This window comes from Prinia subflava, chromosome 24 (assembly GCF_021018805.1).
Source record: "Prinia subflava isolate CZ2003 ecotype Zambia chromosome 24, Cam_Psub_1.2, whole genome shotgun sequence".
Taxonomy (NCBI): domain Eukaryota; kingdom Metazoa; phylum Chordata; class Aves; order Passeriformes; family Cisticolidae; genus Prinia; species Prinia subflava.
This window is the reverse complement of record NC_086270.1, coordinates 1,732,348-1,756,492: the sequence shown is the minus strand read 5'-3', so window position 1 is coordinate 1,756,492 and position 24,145 is coordinate 1,732,348. Positions and strand designations below refer to the sequence as shown.

At 49.6% G+C, this 24,145-nt stretch overlaps 3 protein-coding genes across 7 annotated transcripts; 1 reads left to right on the top strand and 2 right to left on the bottom strand.

The window, feature by feature from the left end:
- Positions 1-2,932: 2,932 nt before the first annotated feature.
- ZBTB8OS (zinc finger and BTB domain containing 8 opposite strand) lies at positions 2,933-8,828 on the bottom strand. Of its 2 annotated transcripts, none has more exons than XM_063419224.1 (8): positions 8,576-8,828; positions 7,329-7,472; positions 6,230-6,254; positions 5,534-5,655; positions 5,268-5,350; positions 4,977-5,029; positions 4,773-4,809; positions 2,933-4,108 (listed from the first exon to the last, which is right to left on the bottom strand). In XM_063419224.1, the coding sequence occupies exons 2-8, from the start codon at positions 7,411-7,413 to the stop codon at positions 4,022-4,024; spliced, it is 492 nt and encodes a 163-aa protein (XP_063275294.1). In that variant the 5' UTR covers positions 7,414-7,472; positions 8,576-8,828; the 3' UTR covers positions 2,933-4,021. The 2 variants fall into 2 exon arrangements, with proteins under 2 accessions (XP_063275294.1, XP_063275293.1); XM_063419223.1 differs by having other exon boundaries at positions 8,506-8,823.
- A 171-nt stretch (positions 8,829-8,999) lies between these two features.
- RBBP4 (RB binding protein 4, chromatin remodeling factor) lies at positions 9,000-17,214 on the top strand. 2 transcript variants are annotated; one of them, XM_063419218.1, is made up of 12 exons: positions 9,000-9,134; positions 10,214-10,358; positions 10,633-10,778; positions 11,913-12,086; positions 12,717-12,832; positions 12,931-13,091; positions 13,203-13,329; positions 13,934-14,011; positions 15,005-15,081; positions 15,171-15,228; positions 15,323-15,433; positions 16,130-17,214. In XM_063419218.1, exons 1-12 carry the CDS (start codon positions 9,119-9,121, stop codon positions 16,193-16,195), a joined length of 1,275 nt encoding a protein of 424 aa, XP_063275288.1. In that variant the 5' UTR covers positions 9,000-9,118; the 3' UTR covers positions 16,196-17,214. The 2 variants fall into 2 exon arrangements, with proteins under 2 accessions (XP_063275288.1, XP_063275287.1); XM_063419217.1 differs by having other exon boundaries at positions 9,001-9,134; positions 10,211-10,358.
- On the bottom strand, positions 16,848-24,139 carry SYNC (syncoilin, intermediate filament protein). 3 transcript variants are annotated; one of them, XM_063419210.1, is made up of 4 exons: positions 23,940-24,139; positions 20,305-21,691; positions 19,060-19,184; positions 16,848-18,127 (listed from the first exon to the last, which is right to left on the bottom strand). In XM_063419210.1, exons 2-4 carry the CDS (start codon positions 21,682-21,684, stop codon positions 18,064-18,066), a joined length of 1,569 nt encoding a protein of 522 aa, XP_063275280.1. In that variant the 5' UTR covers positions 21,685-21,691; positions 23,940-24,139; the 3' UTR covers positions 16,848-18,063. The 3 variants fall into 3 exon arrangements, with proteins under 3 accessions (XP_063275280.1, XP_063275279.1, XP_063275281.1); XM_063419209.1 differs by lacking the exon at positions 23,940-24,139 and adding an exon at positions 22,917-23,724; XM_063419211.1 differs by lacking the exon at positions 23,940-24,139 and adding an exon at positions 22,014-22,695.
- Between the last annotated feature and the right edge of the window lie 6 nt (positions 24,140-24,145).

The following is a 24,145-nucleotide window of genomic DNA, read 5'->3' as shown; positions in this document are numbered from 1 at the left end:
TTAATTTGTACATAACACATCAGAAACTTCCTAAGAAAGGAAGAAGGAAACAAGTGGAGTTCTGCCCACTGAAGAAACTTTTTACCAGAGCTTTGTTTTCTCAGTGAAGTTCCAGCTTCTTAGAGTTGAGAAAAGCATGATTTAGGAACTCCCACAGCCAGAGTAGAGTAGGTAACCAGAGCATCTGTAGTGCACTTGGATAGTATGAATTTAACTTTTTTTTGTACTGTGAATTTTATAGAAAGATACACCAACGTGGTGGTTCCAAGGAAATAAAAGTGCAATCACTGGAAGTACATTTGTCAGTTTTTTTCCATTTTTTGGTCCCAGGATTGATGCAAGATTTGCTTAAACCCATCTGATTCTAGGAATAAAGAGGCCAAGTCCCTTGAATTCCAGTAGGACATTTGTGACTTTAGGATCATGGAGCTACTTTAGAAAGGCTCTCCTGCTCATATAATTTTAGGGTGCTTGACAGCATAAAACATCTTTTATAAATTATAACAATTTCCCTCAGAGGTTAAGCAACCTTTGTAATTCTGGAGACTCTTACCTTTTTTAGACATATTTATTTCCCCAGTCACTTGGATCAGAGAACCTGCACTTGGCAGAGAAACTAAAAATGCTGAGTAATAAATGATTAAAAAAGAAAAGCTCAAGGAGTGCATAGAAGAAACCTCCTGCCTTAGAGCAGAGAACAGCATTCCCAGTGGATTTATCTTTCTGATAAAGAGCCACTGTTTGGTCTCATGTCTTTCTTGATGCTGTTTCCTTTCCCATCAGCAGCATCTGTAGCCTGAGGATCCTGCCAAGAAAGCAGAAATTCCCCACAGGGAGTTTGAGAGCAGCCTTATTGATCCACATCCAGGTTCTGCCTCCAACAGCTGTCATTAAACTTGGCAAAAGCAAGAACAGGGCAAGTTTCTGTAATAATTCCCTAATCTTCCCCTATCTCCAGCCTTTTTCAATTCTTCTTGAGATTTGTACATTTATTAACCACCAATGCAGGTCTTTTCCAAGTATTTCACTACTCTGTCCTTAAATTTCCTGCATCAACAGGCTCCTGTGGCACCCCCAGAAGGGTTTGCAGTCCAAGGGTGTTTTTTAATTACCCATTTTTAGGTCTCAGTGGCCTCCTGTAAAGCCCTGGGAGAGCAGCACTGAGCTGAGACCTGCCACTGCCACAGCTGTGCAAATGGAAGGTGAATTTAAGGCCTGTTTTATAGTAAGTACTTAATAAATATTGGAAAAAAAATAGATGAATAACACTTACTTAATTCCAAATGTTTTCCTAGCAAGCTCCTGTCAGCATTTCAGTAAGTAGAGCACTTCACTGTGTTACTATAGTCCGAGACTGATACCTCAGCATTTGTCTGCAAAGTTAAAATTTAACCACATCAATCTATTTTCTCATGTTTTAGAGAGCTGGGCTAAAGAAAGGCTGCCCTCAGCTCCTCCATCCACCTCCCCACAGCCCCCAGAGGCTGCGCAACTCCCCAGCACTGTCCCTATGCCCCAGAGCCCAGCTCCCCACAACCCCTCAGCACTCGTACACGTCTCCCCACAGCCCTGCACCCATCTCCCCAGCACTGCCCCTCAGCCTGTGCCCATCTCCCCAGCACTGCCCCTCAGCCTGTGCCCATCTCCCCAGCACTGCCCCTCAGCCTGTGCCCATGTCCCCAGCGCTGCCCCTCAGCCTGTGCCCATGTCCCCAGAGCCAGCTCTGACCTCTCAGCCCCTCACTCACCCCCCTCAGCTCCAGCTCAGTCCCTCAGTGTCCATCTCCCCACAGCCACTGCCCCTCAGCTCAGTCTGTGTCCATCTCCCCACAGCCACTGCCCCTCAGCTCAGTCTGTGTCCTTCTCCCCACAGCCGCTGCCCCTCAGTTCATTCCGTGTCCATCTCCCAACACCGCTGCCCCTCAGTCCATATCCATCTCCCCACAGCCGCTGAGCCTCAGTCCTTCAGTGTCCATCTCCCCACAGCCACTGACCCTCAGCCCCAGTTCATTCTGTGTCCATCTCCCCACAGCCACTGACCCTCAGCCCCAGCTCAGTCCGTGTCCATCTCTCCACAGCCACTGAACCCCTCAGTCCCTCAGAGTCCATCTCCCCACCACTGCTGCCCCTCAGCTCAGTCCGTGTCCATCTCTCCACAGCCACTGCCCCTCAGTTCAGTCTGTGTCCATCTCCCCACAGCCACTGACCCTCAGCTCATTCCGTGTCCATCTCCCCACAGCCACTGACCCTCAGCTCATTCCGTGTCCATCTCCCCACAGCCACTGACCCTCAGTTCAGTCTGTGTCCATCTCCCCACAGCCACTGCCCCTCACTCACCTCCCCTCAGCCCCAGCTCATTCCGTGTCCATCTCCCCACAGCCGCTGCCCCTCAGCTCAGTCCCTCAGAGTCCATCTCCTCACAGCCACTGCCCCTCAGCTCAGTCCGTGTCCATCTCCCCACAGCCACTGACCCTCAGTCCCTCAGAGTCCATCTCGTCACAGCCACAGACCCCCTCAGTCCCTCAGAGTCCATCTCCTCACAGCCACAGACCCCCTCAGTCCCTCAGAGTCCATCTCCTCACAGCCACAGACCCCCTCAGTCCCTCAGAGTTCACTGCCCCTCAGCCCCTCAGGCTGTGAACATGTCACCGCAACTCGACACCTGATTGGCCGGCCACAGTCACGTGACCCAGTAGCCAGTGGTGTTCCTGAGGGGCCGCAATGGCGGCCGAGCCCTCACGGCCTTTGGGGCTCTGCCTGAGGCGAAAGAAACCCCAAGTTGTCAAAATCACACTTATTTTGTACCAATAAACTGGCATCTTGCAATTCTTACTGATAAAAAGACAGTCTGCTCGCCTCAGCGCAGAAAAAAACACAAACGTAATTCATTTCTGTCTGAATTGACCAGACAAGATCACTCACAAAGCCATTAATTGTTTCAGTCCGAAGTTTTATTTTGGCATTGAGGCTTGCTTAAAAAAATGGAGGGGTTTTACCCCTAAGTCTATACAACATGGAAATAAAACCAGAACTATTTAACATGACTTTATAAGATGAGACACCACAGTGAGGCACTTGGAGCATTTACAGTAACAGAGCAGGCCAGGCCTATGCTCCTCATATTTGAATTAAATTAAAACAGCAGGTAATGCACATTTGCCATCCTGTGATTTCAAAAAAAAAAATCCCACATTTTTTATTATTTTAGATTAATTTTGATTCAGCAAGTCTGTAATCTATTCACGTTTAAGGATTGTCTGTATTGTTCTTTTTAAAAAACAATTAGCCTGATCAAACCATGTTTTTTAGAAAAATACTGAGTTTTCACAAGATACAATTGGGAGTGAACCCAGGGAGAACCTGGGACATCCCTTTCCATTCCCTTCTACCAACTTTTTAGAGTTATCAGAGGTGATAAAAGTATTCCAGGTACAGTCACATGCTTTAGGATTTCACGTGGCAATTTATTTACAGCAATTCAGCACCACCTGCTGGCACGATTTCTTTTTTAAGTAGTTTAAAAGATGTGGTGGTTTGTTTGTTTAATTGGCATCATTTTTTAGGTGTCTAATTTTAAACACTCAAGATTTTTTTTCCCACATTACATCTGAGCCACTGCAGCTATTTTGGATTTCTGTAATGTGGAGGAGGAACATCAGCTCCGAATTAGAAAATGAAATATGCAAATAAAATCAATCTAGATGAACATTATCTCCTGCCACGCTGCAAAAAGGGAGTATTTTAGTTAGCTCCACTAATTTCTGTATTTCATACAGCCTTAAAAGCTGCCTGCCAGAATCCTGGGAGGATTCAAAACAAACCTCTCCTTCTCCATATCCCCAAAACCCCAATTAATTCCTCTTATTCTCTGTCTCAGTGAAAACATCTGACATTCCCTGCAATTACTCCCTTCATTTGCTGATTTTAACTGACCAATTCCAGGGTTTTTCCCACAGGGTTTACAGTTTTAAGGGGCTTTGGCCAGATGATGCCCAATATCCACTCAACCACACTCTTCTGGTTTAAATATCAATGATGACAAAGACTTCTGGCTTTTCATCTTCACAGATCTGCATTGCTGAGTAAGTGATGGCTTTGACTTCTGTGCCCTACAAAAGAAACACAAATCACAGATTTTTAAACATTATATCCCTTTTACCAGCTCAGAACCCCCAGTTCTCATCATTTTCCTCAAATATTACCCTTTTTTTTTTCCCAAAAAAGCTGTAACTATATTTGTTCTGAGGAATAAGGAAATTGTCACATTAATGGCCAGGACAAATAGTGAAAAGGGAATTCTTCCCTTATTTTATTGCCTCTTAATATCACAAATTCCTTCTCCTACCTCTGACAGACCATCAACATTTGCTATGCTAAAAATGACACAGATCAAGACATCAGATTTTGCTTCTAGCAATTCTTTAGGAAAAAAAAAGAAAAAAAAGCAAAAACTGACTAAGCAAAAATCTGTACCAACAATGTGAAATCCAAATGGATGAATTCTGAATATAGATTGATTTTCTGTGTTGTCAGCATCACAAAAAGGAAGGAAATTGAGTTAATTTGTTGAGTTTTGCTAGTGCTGAAGAAATGTCATTTTCAGGCCAACAGTTTCAGGGACACATTCACAAAACCATGCAGAAAGTGAGATTTTGGGTTCAGTGGTACTTCAGCCACGTTTCTATTTTGATCCCTGCAGAACTCAGAGGTGTGATTTAAAGGACACCACACCTCCTCCTCCTCCTAAAATGGAAAAGAGGAATCACTGCCTACCTGGGGGTGTTTGTCTAAAGAGAACTCTTCTCCCCACCTGGAAAGGCAAAGAAAATAGAAGAGAGGTGTTGTAATTTCGATAATATTTACCAAATGCTATAATTAATTTCAGTGATGAGCACAGAACAGTGAGATTTTCATTTAAAGCCTCAAAGGAAGCAGGAGAAGTCCACAATCCATTTTCAGACAATGGTTTAAGCTCACCCAATTGATCTGATTTTGAACTGCATTCGGTCAATGTGAAGCACTTTCACTTCCTGCAGGAAGAGTGGGAGGAGAAATATGTCACTCACACCTTCAGGCAGAAATTCCCAGTAAATCCCATTTACAAAGGTTATTTTCCAGTATTTAGACACCTTCTACCAGCCCTGTCCAACCTGGCCTTGTATTTTTTGTGTTCCTTTTTGCCCTAAAATACCACTGCACTCAGAGCTGGGATTATCAGGGAGCAGCTTTGTCCTACAAATGGAAAAAAGCTGAAATCAGAACACTTACCCTGGGTATAAAAAACTCATCAGCACTGAATTTATACAGCCATTCATCCAAGAAATGGAAGAGGAGAGACAACAGGTCATGCCCTGTGTGGTAGAAGCAGAGAGAGCAGCAAAAACATTTTTAAGAACACCTCAGATGTACAGGAGATCGAGGTAACGATGCTTAATTATATTTTAATTAACTGCACTAAGGCTGTGTGTAAAGACTGAGATTTTTGGCAGCTTTCTGCCTCTCATAACTCCCCACAGAAGAAGTGCAGCCCTCACCTTCTGCCTCCACCTCCACTGTGCCCACGGGTTCCACGGTGCCTGTGTCTGTCATGTAGCCAAACATGGCCATGGCACACTGCTCAAAGGCTTCCTCCAGCGTGTCCCCCCAGGCATGGAGCCTAAAAACACAGGGAATAATCACTAAAAACAAGGGAATAATCACTAAAAACACAGGGAATAATCACTGGAACACAACACTGGGTCACAGCAGAAAGAAACAGCCCCAAAATCAGCAATCGGAACATGGAAAATTCAGGCAGAGGAGGTGAAGGAGCAAAAAACGCCTGGTTTTTCTAAAAGGAGTTTGTCAGAGGAGTTTTGTGGTAGAACATGGAAAATAAATGTTTTACCAGCCAGCAAGAAGGTTCTTTCCTAATGTGTCTATTAAAGTAAACCACACAGAAGAAATTTTGTTTAAAAGGGGAGATTAAAAAGAGATTTCAAAAGATTATTTCCAAATAACACAGGGGCGTAGCCAGAAGCATGACAAAAAAATTAAAACAGAAACCAAACATCATTCTATGGTGTCCCAAAAGCAGGAATAAAATTGAGAACCAAAGCACCCAGGGAGTGACATTTCAGAGCTCCACAAGGTGTTACATCTGTGAACAGTCCTTGGCTGTTTCTCTGGGTTTAAAGGAGTAAGAAATAATCAATTTGTCACCCTGAGAAATCCCAGCTGCCCACACTTACTGCACGTCTGCTGTGTGATCCAAATCTGCAAAAAGAAAAGGCATGATGTCACCAAAAGCATTTATAACACAAGGATTTTAAAAAAATAGCATAAATATCTGATTTTCTAACAGAACATTTTTGCATTCATCTGCAGATGTGATAAATCTGTTTTGTAGTGTGTTAGAAAAACTTAGCACAGGTGGAATTTTGGATTATTTCTGCCAAAAAATCCCCTGTTTAATGTGATTATGTCAGTGCAGGGTTTGGCTGCACAAGGCTTTCCACAAGTTAACTGCAGTAAAATGAAATTTCCACTAAGGAGTAAAGAGTTTATGCTGAATTCTGCAGGACAGAAAATTATTCATGCAGAGAATGAGATTTGCAAATATTTCCAGCTCAGTGAGGAAATCTACCTGTCCACACCCAAAAGCAGCCATTATGCAAAGAGAAGAATTTAAAACATAGGATGGAATATAAAATAGTAAAATACTAATATAAATATATATAAATATAAAATACTCATGAAGCATGATTAACATCCCATGGATCCAGCTGTACATGAACCTCATTTGTATTTATTCAGAGGAATAAAAGAAATGCAAAATTCCAGCAGAACTGAGTTGGGATGTGAAATAAATGTTCATTACAACTGGAAAACTGTTCTGGGGCTGTTTAAAGAGATCACACACTATTAAAGGGTTCTCAAAAATGGTCTCTAAAGCAAACAAATTCCTTTGGATGCAAAAAAAGGGATAAAATGTTCTGGAAAGTGCATGGCTGTTGGGATGTGTCACCCTATTTCTGCACTTCTATCAAATAAAGATCTGAACACAGCCTAAAAATATAAATTCTATCAGAGATAACAGACACAGTCCCTCCAGACAGACCCTGGTGACACAGAAAATCATCTTTAAGTACAGAAAAAACACCACACACAAGCCCAGCACACTTCTGAACGCCTCTTCCTACACGAGAGGTAGAAAATTTGCTAAGAAATGGCTCAGAAGAGAAAAAGTTTTCAGGGTGAGACTTCAGTAATTTATTTTCGTCACGATTTTTTTTTTTTTAGAAAAGCACGAGGAAGAAAATTGGTTTTTTATTTCTGTGTTATACTCACATTCATATTTCTTGCAGAGAGGGGGGTACTTGGCTTTCACAGCCTTCTGCTCCTCGGTCAGGTTGTAATCCCTGTCCTCTGCCATGGCTCAGGGCTCTGCAGGAATCCAGGAATTCTCCCTCCTTTCCTGGTTTCCGACTCAACCTGTGGAGAACAGAGAGAATTCCTGCTAAATTCGCGTGGTTTCGGTTGTTTTGTGTCAAACAAATTGATTTGAGGAAGTTGGGAGTTCAATTCCACACCCATGAAGAGCCAAGGGGAAAATTCCTTCTGGGAATTTGGACTTTAACCTTTTCTGGGAGGAATTGTGTTTCTTCTTCCTTGTGTACGCTGAGCATTCCATTCATTCACAAATAATCAAATACAGCCCTGACAGGAACAGCTGAAAAGTGAATTAAACCTCCACGCTTTAGGTTAATTTGGATTTTCTAATTAATTTTTTGAGCTCAGCACATTGTACATCACACACCTGAAGTGTCACTGCTCGCCAAAAAAACCTGAAATGACCTCAGAGAGGATTTTTCTTCAGGAAAAAAGTTGTATTCTCTTAGGACAAGGATTAATTTAAACCTCCAGACCTCAAAGCTGTCACCTGAGTGCAAGGGGTTTCCTGTGCTCTTTTTCTGGCCGAATTTTTAAAATAAAACAAACAAAAATAAACCCCTAAAGAACTGTATCAACTCCCCCATTTAAAAGTCAGATTCTCACACCCGATCTCGATCTCGTAAGTTGCTGTTTTCCTGTTCATTTGTAAATCCAACTGAAGAACCCAATTAACTTCAGGCTAATTAATTTTTCAATCCCGACTTCCAGACATCATAACCATTCCTTAATATTTTTATGCATTATGAGATTTATCCACAGCTGAATCCAACACTCCCCCAAACAATGCAAATAATTTACAGATATCCCTTAACTTTTACACAGGACTTGCTTCTTACACCATGGCTTAGAAACAAAACATAGGATTTCCAACTTCTAATTTCAGGTAAACATTTAGGTGTGTTAGAAAGAAAAGTCTGAAAATGAGAACTCGGGGTATCTCTTGAGGAATGAACCCAGGTATTGATTTGATATTTAATTTTAAAACTGTTAAGCCTCAGCTGCGGACAGTCAGATCCTGGGTTACCCTCAGCAGCCGACCAGAACCAGCAAATATTACGCCTCTAAAACTCACCGCGGCACTGAATTGTGGAAAAGGGGAATATATTCGTGATTACAGAGAATTAATAACACGCCGAGGATACCCGATGGTGTCAGGGCGGCCCTGGACGGAGACCTCGGCCCACACGCGCACCGATCCGATCCAGTCCCGCCCCTGTACGTTCTGCCCACGGCTGTGGTGACCGGAGGAGCCGCAAGCACCGGTTCTTCCACATCGGGGACCGGGAGCAAGGACCGGGAGCAAGGACCGAGAACCGGGAGCGAACCCCGAACCCGCCGCCCCTCAGCGCGGGGCGCGGCCCCTTTAAGAGCGCGCTGGGGGCGCTCCGGAAAATGGCGGCTACCGGAGGGGGGAGCCCTCCCACGTGACAGCCGCGCGCGCTCCCGTCCCCGCCCCCTTGCCCTGCTCCGATTGGCCGGCTCCTCCCGGCGGCGGGCGCTGATTGGGCGGCGTTGGCGCGCGAAGGGGTGCGCGGCGCCGGGAGCTGCACGCAGCGGGGGCAGGAAACAATAGACGGGAGCCGCGGCCGGAGGGGTCGGAGCAGCGAGCGCAGGAACCGCCCGCCCGCCTCGCCCAGCCCGCCCCGCCTCGCACCCCGCGGCCGCCGCGCTCCCCCCGCCCCGCCATGGCGGACAAGGAAGGTAAAGGCTCCGTATGGGCGGCGCGGCCTCCGCCGTGAGGCGCGGGGTGTCCCCCCCGCCGTTACGGCGTGAGGGGAGCGGGGCGGTGCCGCCAGGGGGCGCGCGGGGGCGGGGCCTGAGGGCTCCCCGGTCATGGCCGCCGCTGCCTGCCCGGGCCCGCGGCACCGACCGGGGAGAGCGGCCCGGGCTGGGACCCTCTGCCCGCCCCTGTGGCCTTACGAGGGGGTTTGTGAGGCCGGGAGAGCCGGGCCATGCCCTGCGAGGCGAGCGGGCAGACAAACCGGCAGCTGCCGCGCGCCCTGAGGTTGCCCCGGTTCGGCGGGGGCGCCTCCGTTTCTCCCATTCCGGGGGGCTTCTCCCTTTCCGTGGGCGAGCTCCGGTTCCTCGGGGGTGTCCCCGTTCCTCGGGGGTGTCCCCGTTCCACGGGGGTGTCCCCTTTCCATGGGGTTTTTTCCCTTTCCTCGGGTGAGCTCCCCCAGCTCTGCCCGTCCCCTTCCCCTCTGCACCGGGGGCTGGTGACAGATGGGCCCAGAAAATGTTTGAGAGCTCCAGGGCAGCAGGAGGAGCCTTGGGAAACTGGATTTGGGGAACACGTAGTTCCAGGCTGCACCCAGACCGGTCTGTTAAGCAGCAGTTGCTGGATCTCCTGCGTTTTAAAGTCTGGGGTTTGCCTCCCTGTGCGCTGAGTCTCAGGATTTTATTGTGCTGCTCTAACAACAAATTATCCCAGAATAGATTAGGTTGGAAGGAATTTTAAGCTCATCCCATTCCACCTCTGCTGTGGCAGAGACATCTTCCACTATCCCAGGTTGCTCCCAACCTGCCCTGGGACACTTCCAGGGATGAAATTTGACATAATTAATATTAATTCCCAGCCATATATCCAGAGAAAAGGATTAGCATGCACAACAGGGGATTTTTAACCATTTAATAACCACTCCAATAGAGCAAACAGCAAACCAGGGTGTGATTGATGCACTTGACTCTAATCCATTCCCTGCCCACAGCGCTGTGCGTCTGTAAATACACTTATAAATAATTAATTGTATGTATTTCTTGAAAAAAACCCACTTCAGCAGCCTTTGATGATGCGGTGGAAGAGCGTGTGATCAACGAGGAGTATAAAATATGGAAAAAGAACACCCCCTTCCTGTATGATTTGGTGATGACCCACGCCCTGGAGTGGCCCAGCTTGACTGCCCAGTGGCTTCCTGATGTCACAAGGTAAAAAGACCCTTCTCTCTTTTTTAAGCAGAATAAACAGCAAATCCAGCATTTTGCTGAGACACTTTTAGGTTGAGATTGCAGAATCCCAACTGGTTTGGGCAGGGAGGGACTTTAAATCTCATCCAGGGACACTTTCCACTATCCCAGGCTGCTCCAAATGTCCTGGGACACTCCCAGGGATGTGGCATCTCCAGCTTCTCCTGTGCTACGACCTCCCCATCCCTACAGAGAAAATATTTTGCAATCCTTGCTTTATTTCTCTTCTCTCCAGGCCTGAAGGCAAAGATTTCAGCATCCACAGGCTGGTGCTGGGCACCCACACCTCAGATGAGCAGAACCACCTGGTGATCGCCAGCGTGCAGCTGCCCAACGACGATGCCCAGTTCGATGCTTCTCACTATGACAGTGAAAAAGGAGGTGAGACCCCAAAAAGGGGGATTTTAACCAATTTCCCCTTTTTTTCTCCATAGAAAATTTCTAAATTTTCCAAAGTTCGGGCAGCAAAGTTCAGTTTTTACTCCTAAAATAATTTATTTCTCAGTGGTGCCTGCTTAATAGACAAATAATCTGTTTCTTGAATGTCTTAATAATCTAATGATGGAAACAGAAGGTGGAGGTTAATTGCAAAAATATTTAAGTGGGAAAACCTCTTCTTTCCCTATTTCTCAGGAATTAACCTTGAATTTATAGAATAATTTATTTCTAAAATAATTTATTTCTCAGTGGTGCCTGCTTAATAGACAAATAATCTGTTTCTTGAATGTCTTAATAATCTAATGGTGGAAACAGAAGGTGGAGTTTAATTGCAAAAATATTTAAGTGGGAAAACCTCTTCTTTCCCTATTTCTCAGGAATTAACCTTGAATCCTATGCAATGCTTTTAATTGGTATTTTTATTACCACATTGGCAAAGTAATACAAAAAATTTTTACACAAACTCATGTAAAAGAATGATTTTTATATCAGAGGAGTTTAACATTTCAACCATTCTTCATTTGTCTTTGAGTTCTGCTGCCTGATTGCTGTGCCAGCCCCTCTGGGGTGAAATTGTGTTTTATTCCATGTGTCAGGTTTGAATTTGATGCTTTGTAACCTTTGTGGCTGTCCCAGGTTAGACGTTTCTCCTGTTTGCTTGGCTGAATCAATCTTTCCACCTGGTGAAAGTCCTTCATGATCCAGTGTTTGCTCTTCTTTTTGCAGGAAGTTTGGATTGTGCAATGAGTATTTTGATCTTTGGGCTCCTTGAAGTTATTTATGAACGTGGAGTTGTCTAATAAATACTTGTTTCTATTCTATTTTAGTATTTCTCAAAAATATTTTACATTAGTTTTAAAGCAATCCAAAACTCATTCTTTTTGCCCAAATTTTGCAGTTTTATGAATTATTAAGTTATGTATAAAGGGAGCTTTAATAAGTTGTATCACAGTCCTAAAATTGCAATTTGTTTTTACCACAGTTTTGTCTATTCTGAGAACTCTGTAGCAAAGCTTGACTCAACTCTTTGTGCTTGTTCTGAAACTCTCTTATTATTCCCAACTCTCTTATTCCTAGAGTTTGGAGGCTTTGGCTCAGTAAGTGGCAAAATTGAAATTGAAATCAAGATAAACCACGAGGGAGAGGTGAACAGAGCCCGTTACATGCCCCAGAACCCCTGCATCATCGCCACCAAGACCCCCTCCAGCGACGTGCTGGTCTTTGATTACACCAAACACCCCTCCAAGCCAGGTCTGTGCCCCACGAGCAGAAAAAAGAGATTAAAAATGCTGTGGGTTGGCCATTAGTTGGGATTTTAGTGCCCAGTTTGTTCAAGAGGTTGTTTTGTGTGAAGTTTAAATACTGTATCCAAGTGTGTTCTTGGAAAGGAAACATTTTCCTGCACTTCTAGGTTTTGTTTTACCTCACTGTGAGGTGTTTGAGGTGGATTTTTTGGAAATTGTGATTGATTTGGTGGGTAGCTGAGGTGTTCCCCTGATATCCTGTAAATAAATATATTTCATGTATAATTAATATATTAATATATAATTAACAGTCGTTCACCTATGAACTCCTCAGGACTGTTTAAAGTTTTTTTTTTGCCACCTGTGGGGAGGACCAAAAGTGCCTTCCTCACTTTAGAAGTGCAGTTGGAGTTGATGAAAGGAAGAAAAATACCCCACCTTGTATTTCTGGGTGTTGAGGAGGAGTTTTTAAAGCTTTAAATTTTAAAAAATTTTAAAGTAACAGCCGAGCTGCTGTTCCTCCCTCCTTGCTAAAGCCTGGAGGCACCTGCTGGGTTAAATGAACTTCAAGCCAGGTATCCCAGGATGTGCTGGGAGCAATTCCAGGCACTGGAATCCTCTCCCTGCCTTGTTCCAGATCCTTCTGGGGAGTGCAACCCGGACCTGCGCCTGCGGGGGCACCAGAAGGAGGGGTACGGGCTCTCCTGGAACCCCAACCTCAGCGGGCACTTGCTGAGCGCCTCCGACGACCACGTGAGTGCTGGCAGCACCTGGGGGAGGCCAAAAACACCCCGGCTTTGAGGGAAAGAGAGTCTAAAGTCGTAATTTTTTTCATTTTTGGTGTTTTAAAGACCATTTGCTTGTGGGATATCAGCGCTGTTCCCAAAGAAGGCAAAGTGGTGGATGCCAAGACCATCTTCACGGGGCACACGGCGGTGGTGGAGGACGTGTCCTGGCACCTGCTGCATGAATCCCTCTTTGGATCCGTTGCTGATGACCAGAAGCTCATGATGTAAGTGGAGAAACCCCTTCACAAACTGTTTCTACCCCCTCAAGCTTTCTCATCCCCACAGCCAGTGAAATGGGATGCAAACCTTTATCAAATCCACGTTTTCCTCCCCAGCTGGGACACGAGATCAAACAACACCTCCAAGCCCAGTCACTCTGTGGATGCTCACACGGCTGAGGTGAACTGCCTCTCCTTCAACCCCTACAGCGAGTTCATCCTGGCCACAGGATCAGCTGACAAGGTACTTCTGGTGGATTTTGGAAGGTTCTGGGTCTGGGGAGGTCCCCGTGGGTCTGGGGAGGTCCCCGTGGGTGTGGGGAGGTCCCCGTGGGTGTGGGGAGGCCCTCGTGGGTCTGGGCAGGTCCCCCCTGGGTCTGGGCAGGTCCCCCCTGGGTCTGGGCAGGTCCCCGTGGGTCTGGGCAGGTCCCCGTGGGTCTGGGCAGGTCCCCCCTGGGTCTGGGCAGGTCCCCCCTGGGTCGGGGCAGGTCCCCCCTGGGTCGGGGCAGGTCCCCGTGGGTCTGGGCAGGTCCCCGTGGGTCTGGGCAGGTCCCCCCTGGGTCTGGGCAGGTCCCCCCTGGGTCGGGGCAGGTCCCCCCTGGGTCGGGGCAGGTCCCCCCTGGGTCGGGGCAGGTCCCCCCTGGGTCCGGGCAGGTCCCCCTGGGTCTGGGCAGGTCCCCCTGGGTCTGGGCAGGTCCCCCTGGGTCTGGGCAGGTCCCCCCTGGGTCCGGGCAGGTCCCCCTGGGTCCGGGCAGGTCCTGGATTTTGGAAGGTCCTCTCTCACTTTCTGGGGTGGATTTACATCTTGGTCACTTCAACAAAGTATTTTTGTATTTTTTTTTTCCTAGACTGTCGCTCTGTGGGACTTGAGGAACCTAAAACTGAAGCTGCACTCCTTTGAATCACATAAAGATGAAATATTTCAGGTATAAAAATGTCTTTATGTTTTATCCTCACAGACATAGTTCTCCTCAGCAGCCTGGAAAAGAAAAGTAGTTTTTACACTTATATTCTATTTTTTTATCTGCTTATCCTTCTCTGGGTGTTGTGGAGCTGCAGAGCTCCAGTTCAGAGATTCCAGAGGGGGATCAGGGAAATGCTCTGGAGCTTTAACCACAGCAGAAGGATGAAATGGGAGCAGTGCAGAGTCCAGTAAATTATTCATGGCAGCAGATTGAAGCAGGAGGCCCAGGGAAATGTCTGCAGCATTTCCATCTCCTCAGCCTGCTCCTGCAGGAAGCTTTAACACTCTCTGACAAAAGAGAATTGCTGATTTTGCTGCTGTAAATAGAGAATGTTCACATCACGGGCAGCACCTGCTTAGCAGATTAAATATTTCCATCTCCAACTCGTGCCTGAATCAGAGGGAAAATATGTAGAGGGTTTTTTTTTGGTGAAGGGATTATCAGTTCAGACTGTGTTGTGTCTAAATAAAATTACAGAATCCTGAAATGCCACGTTGGTGTGCAGAATTCTGTGTTCCTTGCTAATCCTGTGATCCTATTATGAGTGGTGTGTTCTGGAGAGCTTTATCTCCAGGAAAAGCAGTAAATGTGAGCTTTTGGGCAGTTAAGCTTAATTAAAGTGATTTCTTTTCATGTGAGAGCTGTGCCTACTGCTGAAGGAATCCATGTGGGTTCTATTTGTGCAATTCTTGTTAAGATAAGGAGCAGCCAATGCCCCTGGGAGCTGTTTGCATTGGGAACACGTGGGGTTTGCTGAAGGAAAACTTCACTTTTTGGTGAAAAGTCTTTTTTTTTTGGTGTGTGAATATTCCCAAATTCTTCCTGTGATAAATATTTACACGTATTTGTGTTGTTACCAATTTGAGTTCTTGCAGAGCTTTCAGGGTATGAAATAAAGCGTTGGGAGTGTCACAGCTCCTCAAAATTCACTTTTAAATTTATCCCTGCCTGCAGGTTCAGTGGTCTCCCCATAATGAAACCATCCTGGCCTCCAGTGGCACGGACCGCAGGCTAAACGTTTGGGACTTGAGGTAAATCCCAAATTCCTCTAAACTTTACTGATTCTTTGCATCACACCTCAAAAAAAAACCCCAAACCAACCCCACCTTTTCTTTTTCAGTAAAATTGGAGAGGAGCAATCCCCTGAAGATGCTGAGGATGGTCCCCCAGAGCTGCTGGTGAGTTTTTTCACTCTCACTAATTATTTTCACCTCTTACTCACCCTGCAGTGCAAATTTCCAACCATTCCCCTTTGTGTTTTCCCAATCCCAGTTTATCCACGGTGGCCACACTGCCAAGATCTCGGATTTCTCCTGGAATCCCAACGAGCCCTGGGTCATTTGTTCTGTATCAGAAGATAATATCATGCAAGTCTGGCAAATGGTGAGTTTGGGGAGGTGAAATCCCTGGATTTCAGCATTCCTGCTTTTATTTACAGCCCTCAGAATTATCCAGTTTTGTTGCTGAAATCTCAAAGGGGCAGTGAAATCCCCTTTAGCTTTGCCCAGAGCCAAATGTTTTGTATTAAAAATAAAAACCAAAAAATGGAAGTGCTGGTGCAGAAGGAAATTTTTCCCTTCTGTGTTTGAATGAAAACAGGGTGTGAGAACCAAGGATGAGATTGAGGGTTCTGTATTATTGTCTTAAAGAATAATTGAGATTTCATTCTCCAAAGATGAGAAGGAACAGTTTGCTGGCCCCTACGTTCCCAGCTGCTGAAAGTTGTGAAAAAGAATCTTGACCTTCAACAAAACCATTTTCCTATTTTTTTTTTTAATCTCTAAATTTTGTTCTTGGCAGCTTTCTGTGTAGTTCTTGTAGAAAGTGCTACAAAGTAAAGGATCTACAAAATAAATACTTGAAACACTTTTGTGGACTCTCCTTTAGCAGATTCCTTTTCACAGGACATTTTTTGAGACATGGATTTATGGATAAGGTTGTTTGTGTTGCTGCTTTAATATTAATGAGATCAGGGATGTGTGATCCATATCTGCAGATAAAAAATGAGCAGTACTTTGTGGGGATGGGATCCAAAGGGGTGGGAAAAGCTCCCTCAGTGCCTCCATCCCTGTCTTGCAGGCAGAGAACATCTACAACGATGAGGATCCCGAGGGAAGCGTGGATCCAGAAGGTCAAGGATCCTAGATGGCAGCTCCTCCCTGCTTTTATTCTTTCTCCTTCTCTTCCCTCTCAGCCCTGGTATTGACTTAACACTGGTTTTGAGACACACACGTAGCTTTGTGTTCAGCCATCCTCCTCTAGATCCCATCACATCCCAAAAATCAAAGGGCTCAGCCCCCCTCAGCCAGGCCCTGCTGTGGCTCCTTCACCACAATTCCTCCTTTATTGGCCTGGCTGTCCCTTTTTAACTTCATCACACAGCAAAGCTTTGGGATTAGTTTTGATTTTTTTTTTCTTCCTCTCTCTTTTGCTTGCTCCAGCTACAGACTTTTGCCTAATTTAAACAAAACTCAGGTTGGCAGAGCTGCCCGAGTGGGCTTGAGCCAACAGCGATGATCCAAGTGTTAATCCCCTGACAGCTCAGAAATGGTGTGGAAAGTCTTGTCCTCCTCAGTACAGCTCACAAACCTTGCAATTCCTTTAGTTATCTCTACCTTGTGGCTTTTTCTGCCTTTGCAGATACAAGACTTGCAAGTTCTGACTTGAACTGAAATTTTTCTCTTTTTTATTTTTTATCTCTCCTGGTAATTCTGGGTTTTTTATTCCTTCCTTCCTCTCCCTTTCCTCCCTCCTGCTGGGTGCCAGCGGTTTGGATTCGTTAGCTATTCCTGCAGAGCCTCCCTCACCTCCCATGTTTTTTTTGCTCTGTTGTGTGTTTCTCAAGCTGTGTTTTCACATAATGTTTCTTTCCTTTCTGTGAAATGGTTTTTTAAAACTTGGGGGAGCCCTCAAGTTGTAAAAGGTGTTTGTTTGTACCAACGGATGACCCCGGTGCCCTCAACAGCCTTGGCAGCTGGTGGAAAACAAAGGAAAAATGTGGATAAATCACTTTTTTTTGGGAGTTTAGTCCTTGACCACAAGGTCCTGCTCGTCTTCCACTCGGGTGCCCAGTGCCACCAGCAGCCTGTTACTCTCCATCTCCTCATGACTAATTGCGTGTAAGTCCTTCAGTTGGAATAAAGTTTTTCTACGTAAACTGCCAACTCTGGGGAGTTCTGTGCTGTTTCTGCCTTTGCTGCTCTGTTGAGGGTGTTTGAATGTGGTCTCTGCCTGTGTGGTTGGGTGCTGGCAGAGATATTTTTTAATTTTTAAGGCATCAAATTGTTATTTCTGCCCCTCTCATTTCTGCAGCGTTGTGAAATAAATTAATGAGCACTTGAACCCCTGAGCAGCCACAAATGACTGAATTGTTCTTCCCCTCCAGCCCTGCTGCTGTCTGCATCTTAACTCTGCCTTCAGCCCTTTCCACAATTGTTTTTTTGTTATCCTGGAGCACGAATTTGATACAAACACCTCGGTTTGGCAGACGAATTTGGGCTTTTTGAGACGCAGCTCTGAGAGTGAAAAGGCTCCTTAAACTCTGACCTTTTATTTTCAGTGTGAGACTCGATATAAAGTGGAAACCTCTTCCCCACCACCTCCTTTCTGTGGAGCACGTCCCAGTACAGCAGAAACTCTTGAAATACAAAAGAAAATCCTCTTCAAAGGAGAAAGCTTCTCTTGCATGTAAACTTTAAAAGTCAAACCCCCCCCCAACAACAGCTCCCAGAACTTTCTGTGCAGGCTTAAACAATCTGGAACAAGACAACATTTTCCCAAACACGGCAAAACATCACTCAGTTCTTCCTCATCCTTATCCATTGTCCAGTATAAAGATGATTTGCTCTGCTCCTCTGGGGAAAAGCAGTTTTACTCCAGGAGCAGCAGCAATACCCAGGGGAAGGATTGGAATTCCCAGCTCCAGGCAGCTGCTGGAGTAAAGCAGAATGAGGAGGCATCCCTTGAATCCTCTGTCCTCTGCTTTTTGCTACAAAGAGGAAAATTCTGTGGTCCTAACAGTCCTGCTCTGCTTTTTCCTCTGATTTGCAGAGGTGGCCGTAGATTTCTAAGCAGCTCCTGTGGAGGGGAGAAAGGAAATTTAGGTTATGGAATATTTACATCAATGCTTTGGCTGGAGAAAAGAAGGGGGGAAAGTTTTTTCTCGTAGTATGGAAGAAAAAGGAATTGGGAAATGCTTCAAGAGGCTCAGTCCAGGGTGTGGAGAGGGTTTGGGTCCAGCCCAGCCCTTCCAGAGCCCTTGGCAAATGGGATTTAACAGAAGGAAATGTCATTTTTTGGTGGGAGCTACTGGAAAAGGCAGCTCAGAGCTGCCCTCTGAGCCCCCCGGAGCAAAAGTGACAGCTCATTGAAAGGTGTCACTTCCAGGGATGGAAATTTGTGCATTCCAGGAGCCGAGTTTGGGATTAAATGTTGGGCTGGGATTTAGGAGAGCCCCAGGCTGCAAGGACAGGGGGGTGTTGGGATCTGGGCTGAATCCTAAATGCAGATTGTCCCCTTGGGAATGGCAGCTCATCCCTGGATAAAAATAAACCTTTGGGGTAGGGAATGTCCTCCTGGGGTGTGTTTGAATGAGGTTTGGGTGGGGAAGGGGAAAAGGGAATTCCAAAGGCTGCAGAAAATGGTTGAGAGTGGAATAACACAGCAGCGCCGAGTGAATAAAACAATCCCCAAACTCCTGGACATTTCCTGGAGCTTTGGAAATTCATGAAGACCTGAGTGAAACCAGGAGAGCACAGTTCCAGCATCCCCAAGCCAAACCTCAGCTCCTTCCCACATATTCCAAAGGAAACCACCACTTAAATTACCACACCTGCTTCTTGGGAAGCCACTCCTGCAGGAGTTTCCAGCAACTCCCTCTTGGCTGGTGGGCAAAGGAGCTGGAATTGCTGCTGTGCTGCCCCTCCGGGGACCAGGAGGAAGAGCCAGAGCTGTCCCCCAGCTTTGTGACCCCCTTTCCTCCTCCCAGCCCCTCTGGGATCCAAGCTCACTTGTAGATGGAGAGCTCCCGGTGGAGGCTGGTCCTGAGCTCCTCCAGCTCCTGGTTCTTGCGCTGCTGGAGCTGGACCCCGTTCTTGAGCTCCTTCAGCCTGTCCTCCAGCTCCTCCACCTGCTCCTGCGGGGAGGAAATGAGCGGATTATCTGAGGGAGGATCAGCTCCACTGCTCCCCGCGTTCTCCTCAGGGATCTCCCCTGTGGATGGTGCCCTGCCCAACCACCCTCCTTAAAAACCTCTGCAAAGAAATCTTGGGTTTAACACAAAGGTGGGAATTCGGGCTGGGCTGCGTTTTGTCCTTAGGCTTCTCCTGGCTGCTTGGTTTTGTCCCCTAAAAAACTTCGTGTGTGTTTTGAGAAGCTGCCAGAGCTGTAGAAACCCATGAGTCAGAAGGAGATAAAGGAGGAATTTGGGAAAAGGAGAATGTGGAGGCACACCAGGGGTCCAGGGGATCCTGAAAATCCATGGACAGGCCATGGCAGGGGTGCTGGTGGTTCTGATCCCCGTCCCAGCAGGGAGGAGCTGTGATGGAAGCTTCCAGAAACTGCTGGGAGGAGGCAGCGGCTGCGAGCCGAGAACAGAGAGTGTTGAAAGGGGGGAGATTAATTGTGGAGCCTCTTTGCCAAATGTGCTCTTGGAGATATTGGATTGCCTTGTCCCTCAGGCCGAGGGGATTCTGGCCCAGCCAGAAATAACCCTCCCAGGAGGCAGCACGGGGAGACCCTTCCTGACAGCAGGAAGGGCAAAACCTGCCCCAGCAGGAGAGGAGTTTGAAAGAAAAGCCACCTGTATTTAAAACTGGCTTTTCCAAAGGTCTTGGCTCAGTCCTGTGCTCGCAGGAGCTGCGGGAAGTGTGTGGTGCCTGTGCTCAGCAGCACCGCTGAGCTTAGAGAAGGGAATCCCCCATCCCTTCCACCTCCTGCCTGGAGCCATTCCTGAGCGGCCAAAACCAAGTGAATATATTCAGGAGAAATCTGTTTTCCAAGCTTAGGTGAAGCCATAAACCTTCCCACCACATCTCTGCTGAGGAGAAGCTTTCTGCCCAGGGCTGCTGATTCACCTCGTGCCAGCATATGGGATGATTTTAATTCCAATCAGCAGGAAAAATTCCACATCCTCCCCATCCTCATCCTCCCCACTCTTTCCCCGGGCCCTACGAGCATCACCCACACCCCCCTGGATGCCAAGCACAACTCCTGACCCCCAGGGAGGGCAGAGCACTGCCCTGCAGGGCACGTACCCGGTACTGCCCGACCTCCTCATCCCTCTTCTGCTTGACCAGCACGATCTGCTCCTCCAGGCTGCGGTTCTGCAGCCTCAGCCGGCTGGCCTCACCCTGCAAAGGCCTCAGGGCTTCCTTCATGCCCTGGATCTCCCCCTGCATCTCCTGCAGCGCCTTGGCCCCGGCCTCGCGCCGCTCCAGCAGCCGCAGCAGCTGCGGCTCGTAGTGCTCCTCCAGCCCCCGCCGGCTCTCGGCCACGAAGCTCTCGAACTCAGCCGAGAGCCGGCGGCTCTCCTGCAGGTACAGGTTGTCCTGGCGGCAGGGAGGAGCCTCCAGGCGCTGCCTCAGGACTTCCTTCTCCTTCTCGCAGGTCTCCTTCAGCTGGGACAGCTCCCCCGAGAGCTGCCCGGCCTGGCTCTCCAGCTCGCCCTGGTAGGCGGCGTGCTGGGAGAGGTCGTGCCGGCGGCTCTCCAGCTGGTACTGGCAGGCCACGCATTCCTTGGTCACCCTGAAGAGTTTCTGCTTGATCTGCCTGATTTCATCCCGCAGGTTGTCCCTCTCCAGCTCCACCTTGGCCAGCAGCCTGCAGGCGGCCTGGATCTCCTCGTGGGCATGGCGGATCTCCTGCAGCGCTGGCTCCCGCAGCTGGGCCAGCTCGGCGATCAGGCTGTCCCGCTCCCTCTCCAGCTGCTCCACGATCTCAATGCACTCCTGGAAATAATTCCCCAGCTCCTCCAGGGTCAGGCACTGGTGCTCTGTGGCGTCAGCATCCAGAGGGCTGCCTGCTCCCTCCGTGTCCATGTCCAGTGGGATCCCTGCCCTGTCTGTGTCCATGGCCAGTGGGATGCCTGTCCCACCTTCATCCACGTCCAGCGGGACTCCTGCTGCATCCTCATCCTCCGGGATCCCTGTCCCACCTTCATCCACGTCCAGCGGGACTCCTGCTCCATCCTCATCCTCCGGGATCCCTGTCCCACCTTCATCCACATCCAGAGGGGCTCCTGCTGCATCCTCATCCCCTGGGATCCCTGTCCCACCTTCATCCACGTCCAGTGGAAGCTCTACTCCATCTGCATCCATGTCCAGGGGGATTCCTGTCCCGTCTGCATCCACGTCCAGCGGGATTCCTGCCACATCCACATCCAGGGGGATCCCAGCCCCGGCTGCATCCTCACCCACCCGGGTCCCCGGTGCCTTTTTCTCCAAGGCAGGATCCCTGCTGGCAGCCTGCAGCTCCCGGCTGGAGCCTGGGCTGTCCCTGTGCAGGGGTTTAGATCCGCTCCCCGCTGGCTCCAGCGGGGTGTGAGGATGCTCTGGGTGAGGAGCAGCTCCTTGTGGGGCTGGGGATGCTCCGGCTTCATCCAGCGGCAGCTCTGGAGGAGGCTCGGGCTGTGCCATCAGGTCCCTGGGAAGGAGAGGGGATGTCAAGCAGAGCAGTGAGTGTAACAGGTCTCAGCCTGTCCCCCCCACCTGGTGACACCCCAGAGCCAGGGGGTCCCACCACGACCCGGCTGTGACTGTCCCTGTGTCACCCACAGGGCTGGGCTCAACCCTCTGGTGACAGCTTGGGCCCAAACTGTTCAAAATAAGGAAAGAAAACCCTAATAAACCCTATTAAAGTGTCTGACTGCCACGGAGGAGGAGTGAGGGACACAAACCCAGACCCCAAACCCAAGAACTGCTCCGGTGCCAACCTGTGAGCGCCACCCCCCCCCCGCGGCACCGACCTGACCCGTGTGAGCACTGCTGGAGAACTCGCCGGGGTTCTGGCGGTGTGGAATAACCTCACGGGCAGGGAATGCGCGATGGCTGAGACCGAGCGAGCCCCGCACGCAGAGCCCCGGGCTGCGGCAGGAGCCGGCGAGCTCCGCGCTTTGCAGAGTCATCCGATCCCGGCATTGTCCCCCCGCCACGGCACCTGCGGCTGCCTCTGGCACTCTCCCGGCTGCTTTTTTTTTTGGTGGAGGGGGCAGGATGGAGAAAACAACGCTCGGGGACGAGCCGGGGCTGTTCCTGCCGCCGCCAGGAGCCGGTGGGGTCGGTGGGAGGATGCTCTCACCTCTCATGAGCTCATGTCTAGTCATTCCCGAAGGAACGAGCGCAGGCTGGCACCCACAGGCTCGGAGCAAGGGCTTTCAGCAAAGAACCGATTTTCACCGGTCCTTTCTCTCCTAATAAGGCAGTTTTCGGCACTGCTGACACATCGCAGCCTCGGACTCAGCGGCCGGCGGCTGGAGAAGGGGCAGCCCCGGGAAAGGTGGGGAAAGGGCTCCTCTGCCCCGTTTTTTCCTGGCCCTCCCCGCTGCCTGTGCTTGTTTTCCAAAGTTCTTGGATCCGCTTGGCAGGGGCAGCGCGGGAGGGGAGGGCTCGGTGTTTCCTCCCCAGCGGGGCGGGGGGAGCTCTCTCCCACCCACCCCTCATCCCAGCGCCCCCCAGAACTCCTGCCTGCCCCACCGGGACCTTCCCCCGCTACCCGAACATTCCTGAGGGTCCAGGAATGCTGAACCTCACACCCCCCACCCCATCCCTGCCCCCTCTCCCGCCCCACGCCCCCCGGCTCGCCGAGGATCCCGCACCCACGGGACCCCCCGGAGGACCCCGGCCCCTTCCTGGCCCGGGTGGGCTCTTACCTTCCTCCCCCGGAGCCCAGCGCCGCCGGCTCTGCGCTGCACATGGGCTTAGCATGGGGCGGAGAGGGGTTATTAATAAACAGGGCTGGAAATCAGATTCCCCGGAGCAGCCGCTTCCCCCGGCCGCCGCCTGCAGTGCCAGCTGCGGGCGCTGCCTTCCTCCGCCCCGGGGAGGAGGAGGAGGAGGAGGAGGGCGGGGAGGGCCCGGCTCTCTGCATCCCTGGCAGAGGCAGCCGCAGGGACGGGCTGCAGCCAGCCCGCATCCCCGAGGAGCAGCCCTGGCAGCGCCCATCGCGCCCCGGCTGCTCCCAGCCCTGATTTATGGGCGAGTTTTGTTTTGTGGCCCCTTCCCGAGCCACTGAAACTCCTTCCCTGGATCCACAGGTCCCCATCCCGCCGGGGTCCTGGATGGGGATACCGGGGTGCCTCAGGGGGGTCCCCCGGGGCTGTGGGGTTTGGCTGTGGTGGGAGGGGAAATGCCAGAGGACGCAGCTCGTGGTCCCCAAATTCCTCATCCCGAGGGTGGACTGGGATTTGTGCGGGTGCTGTGGCACAGTCCCGCACTCCCCGGGTACTGATGATATTATTGGATTAAACACCAACACCTCGGGCTCCTTTCTGCGCCCCACAAACCCCGGCAATGGCAGAGCGCAGCCTCCGCTTCCTCTTCCGCCCGCAGCCGGTCCCTGCCACCCTTTCTCCCTGCTCTGGGGATGGAGGAGGTGACATTTCCCTCTGCAAAGCCCCGTGGTGGCCGTGGCCACACTCCCGGCTGTCCTACAGCAGCTCTGCCCTCACCCTTTTGATTTCCCACCTCTGCCCACCCTCAGCTCTCCCCTCCCATGGTGCCCATCCCACTCCACGCATCCTACACCCACATTTTACCCATCACACCACCAAAAATCTCAATAAAATCACATTTTTAGATGTATTTTGCCACCTGGGCGCGGGTGCATCACCCCGGGGTCGCCGTTTGGCCTGGCCAGCCCTGGCCCTGGAGCCCCCCGAGCCCCCCGAGCCTACCTGTGCCTGCTCGGCTCCCGCCGTGCCCGGGAAGGCGGCGCTCGCCTCTCAGGAAGTCTCGGTTGAGGTGCCCCAAACCCTCCCGGCCCGCGGCACCGCCCGCTGCCACCCCGCCACTGTCACTGTCACCGTCACCGTCAGCTTGCCCATGGCTCGCTGGCCACGGGGCTGCAGAAATCGAGTTTGAAATGACAGCGCTGGTGCAT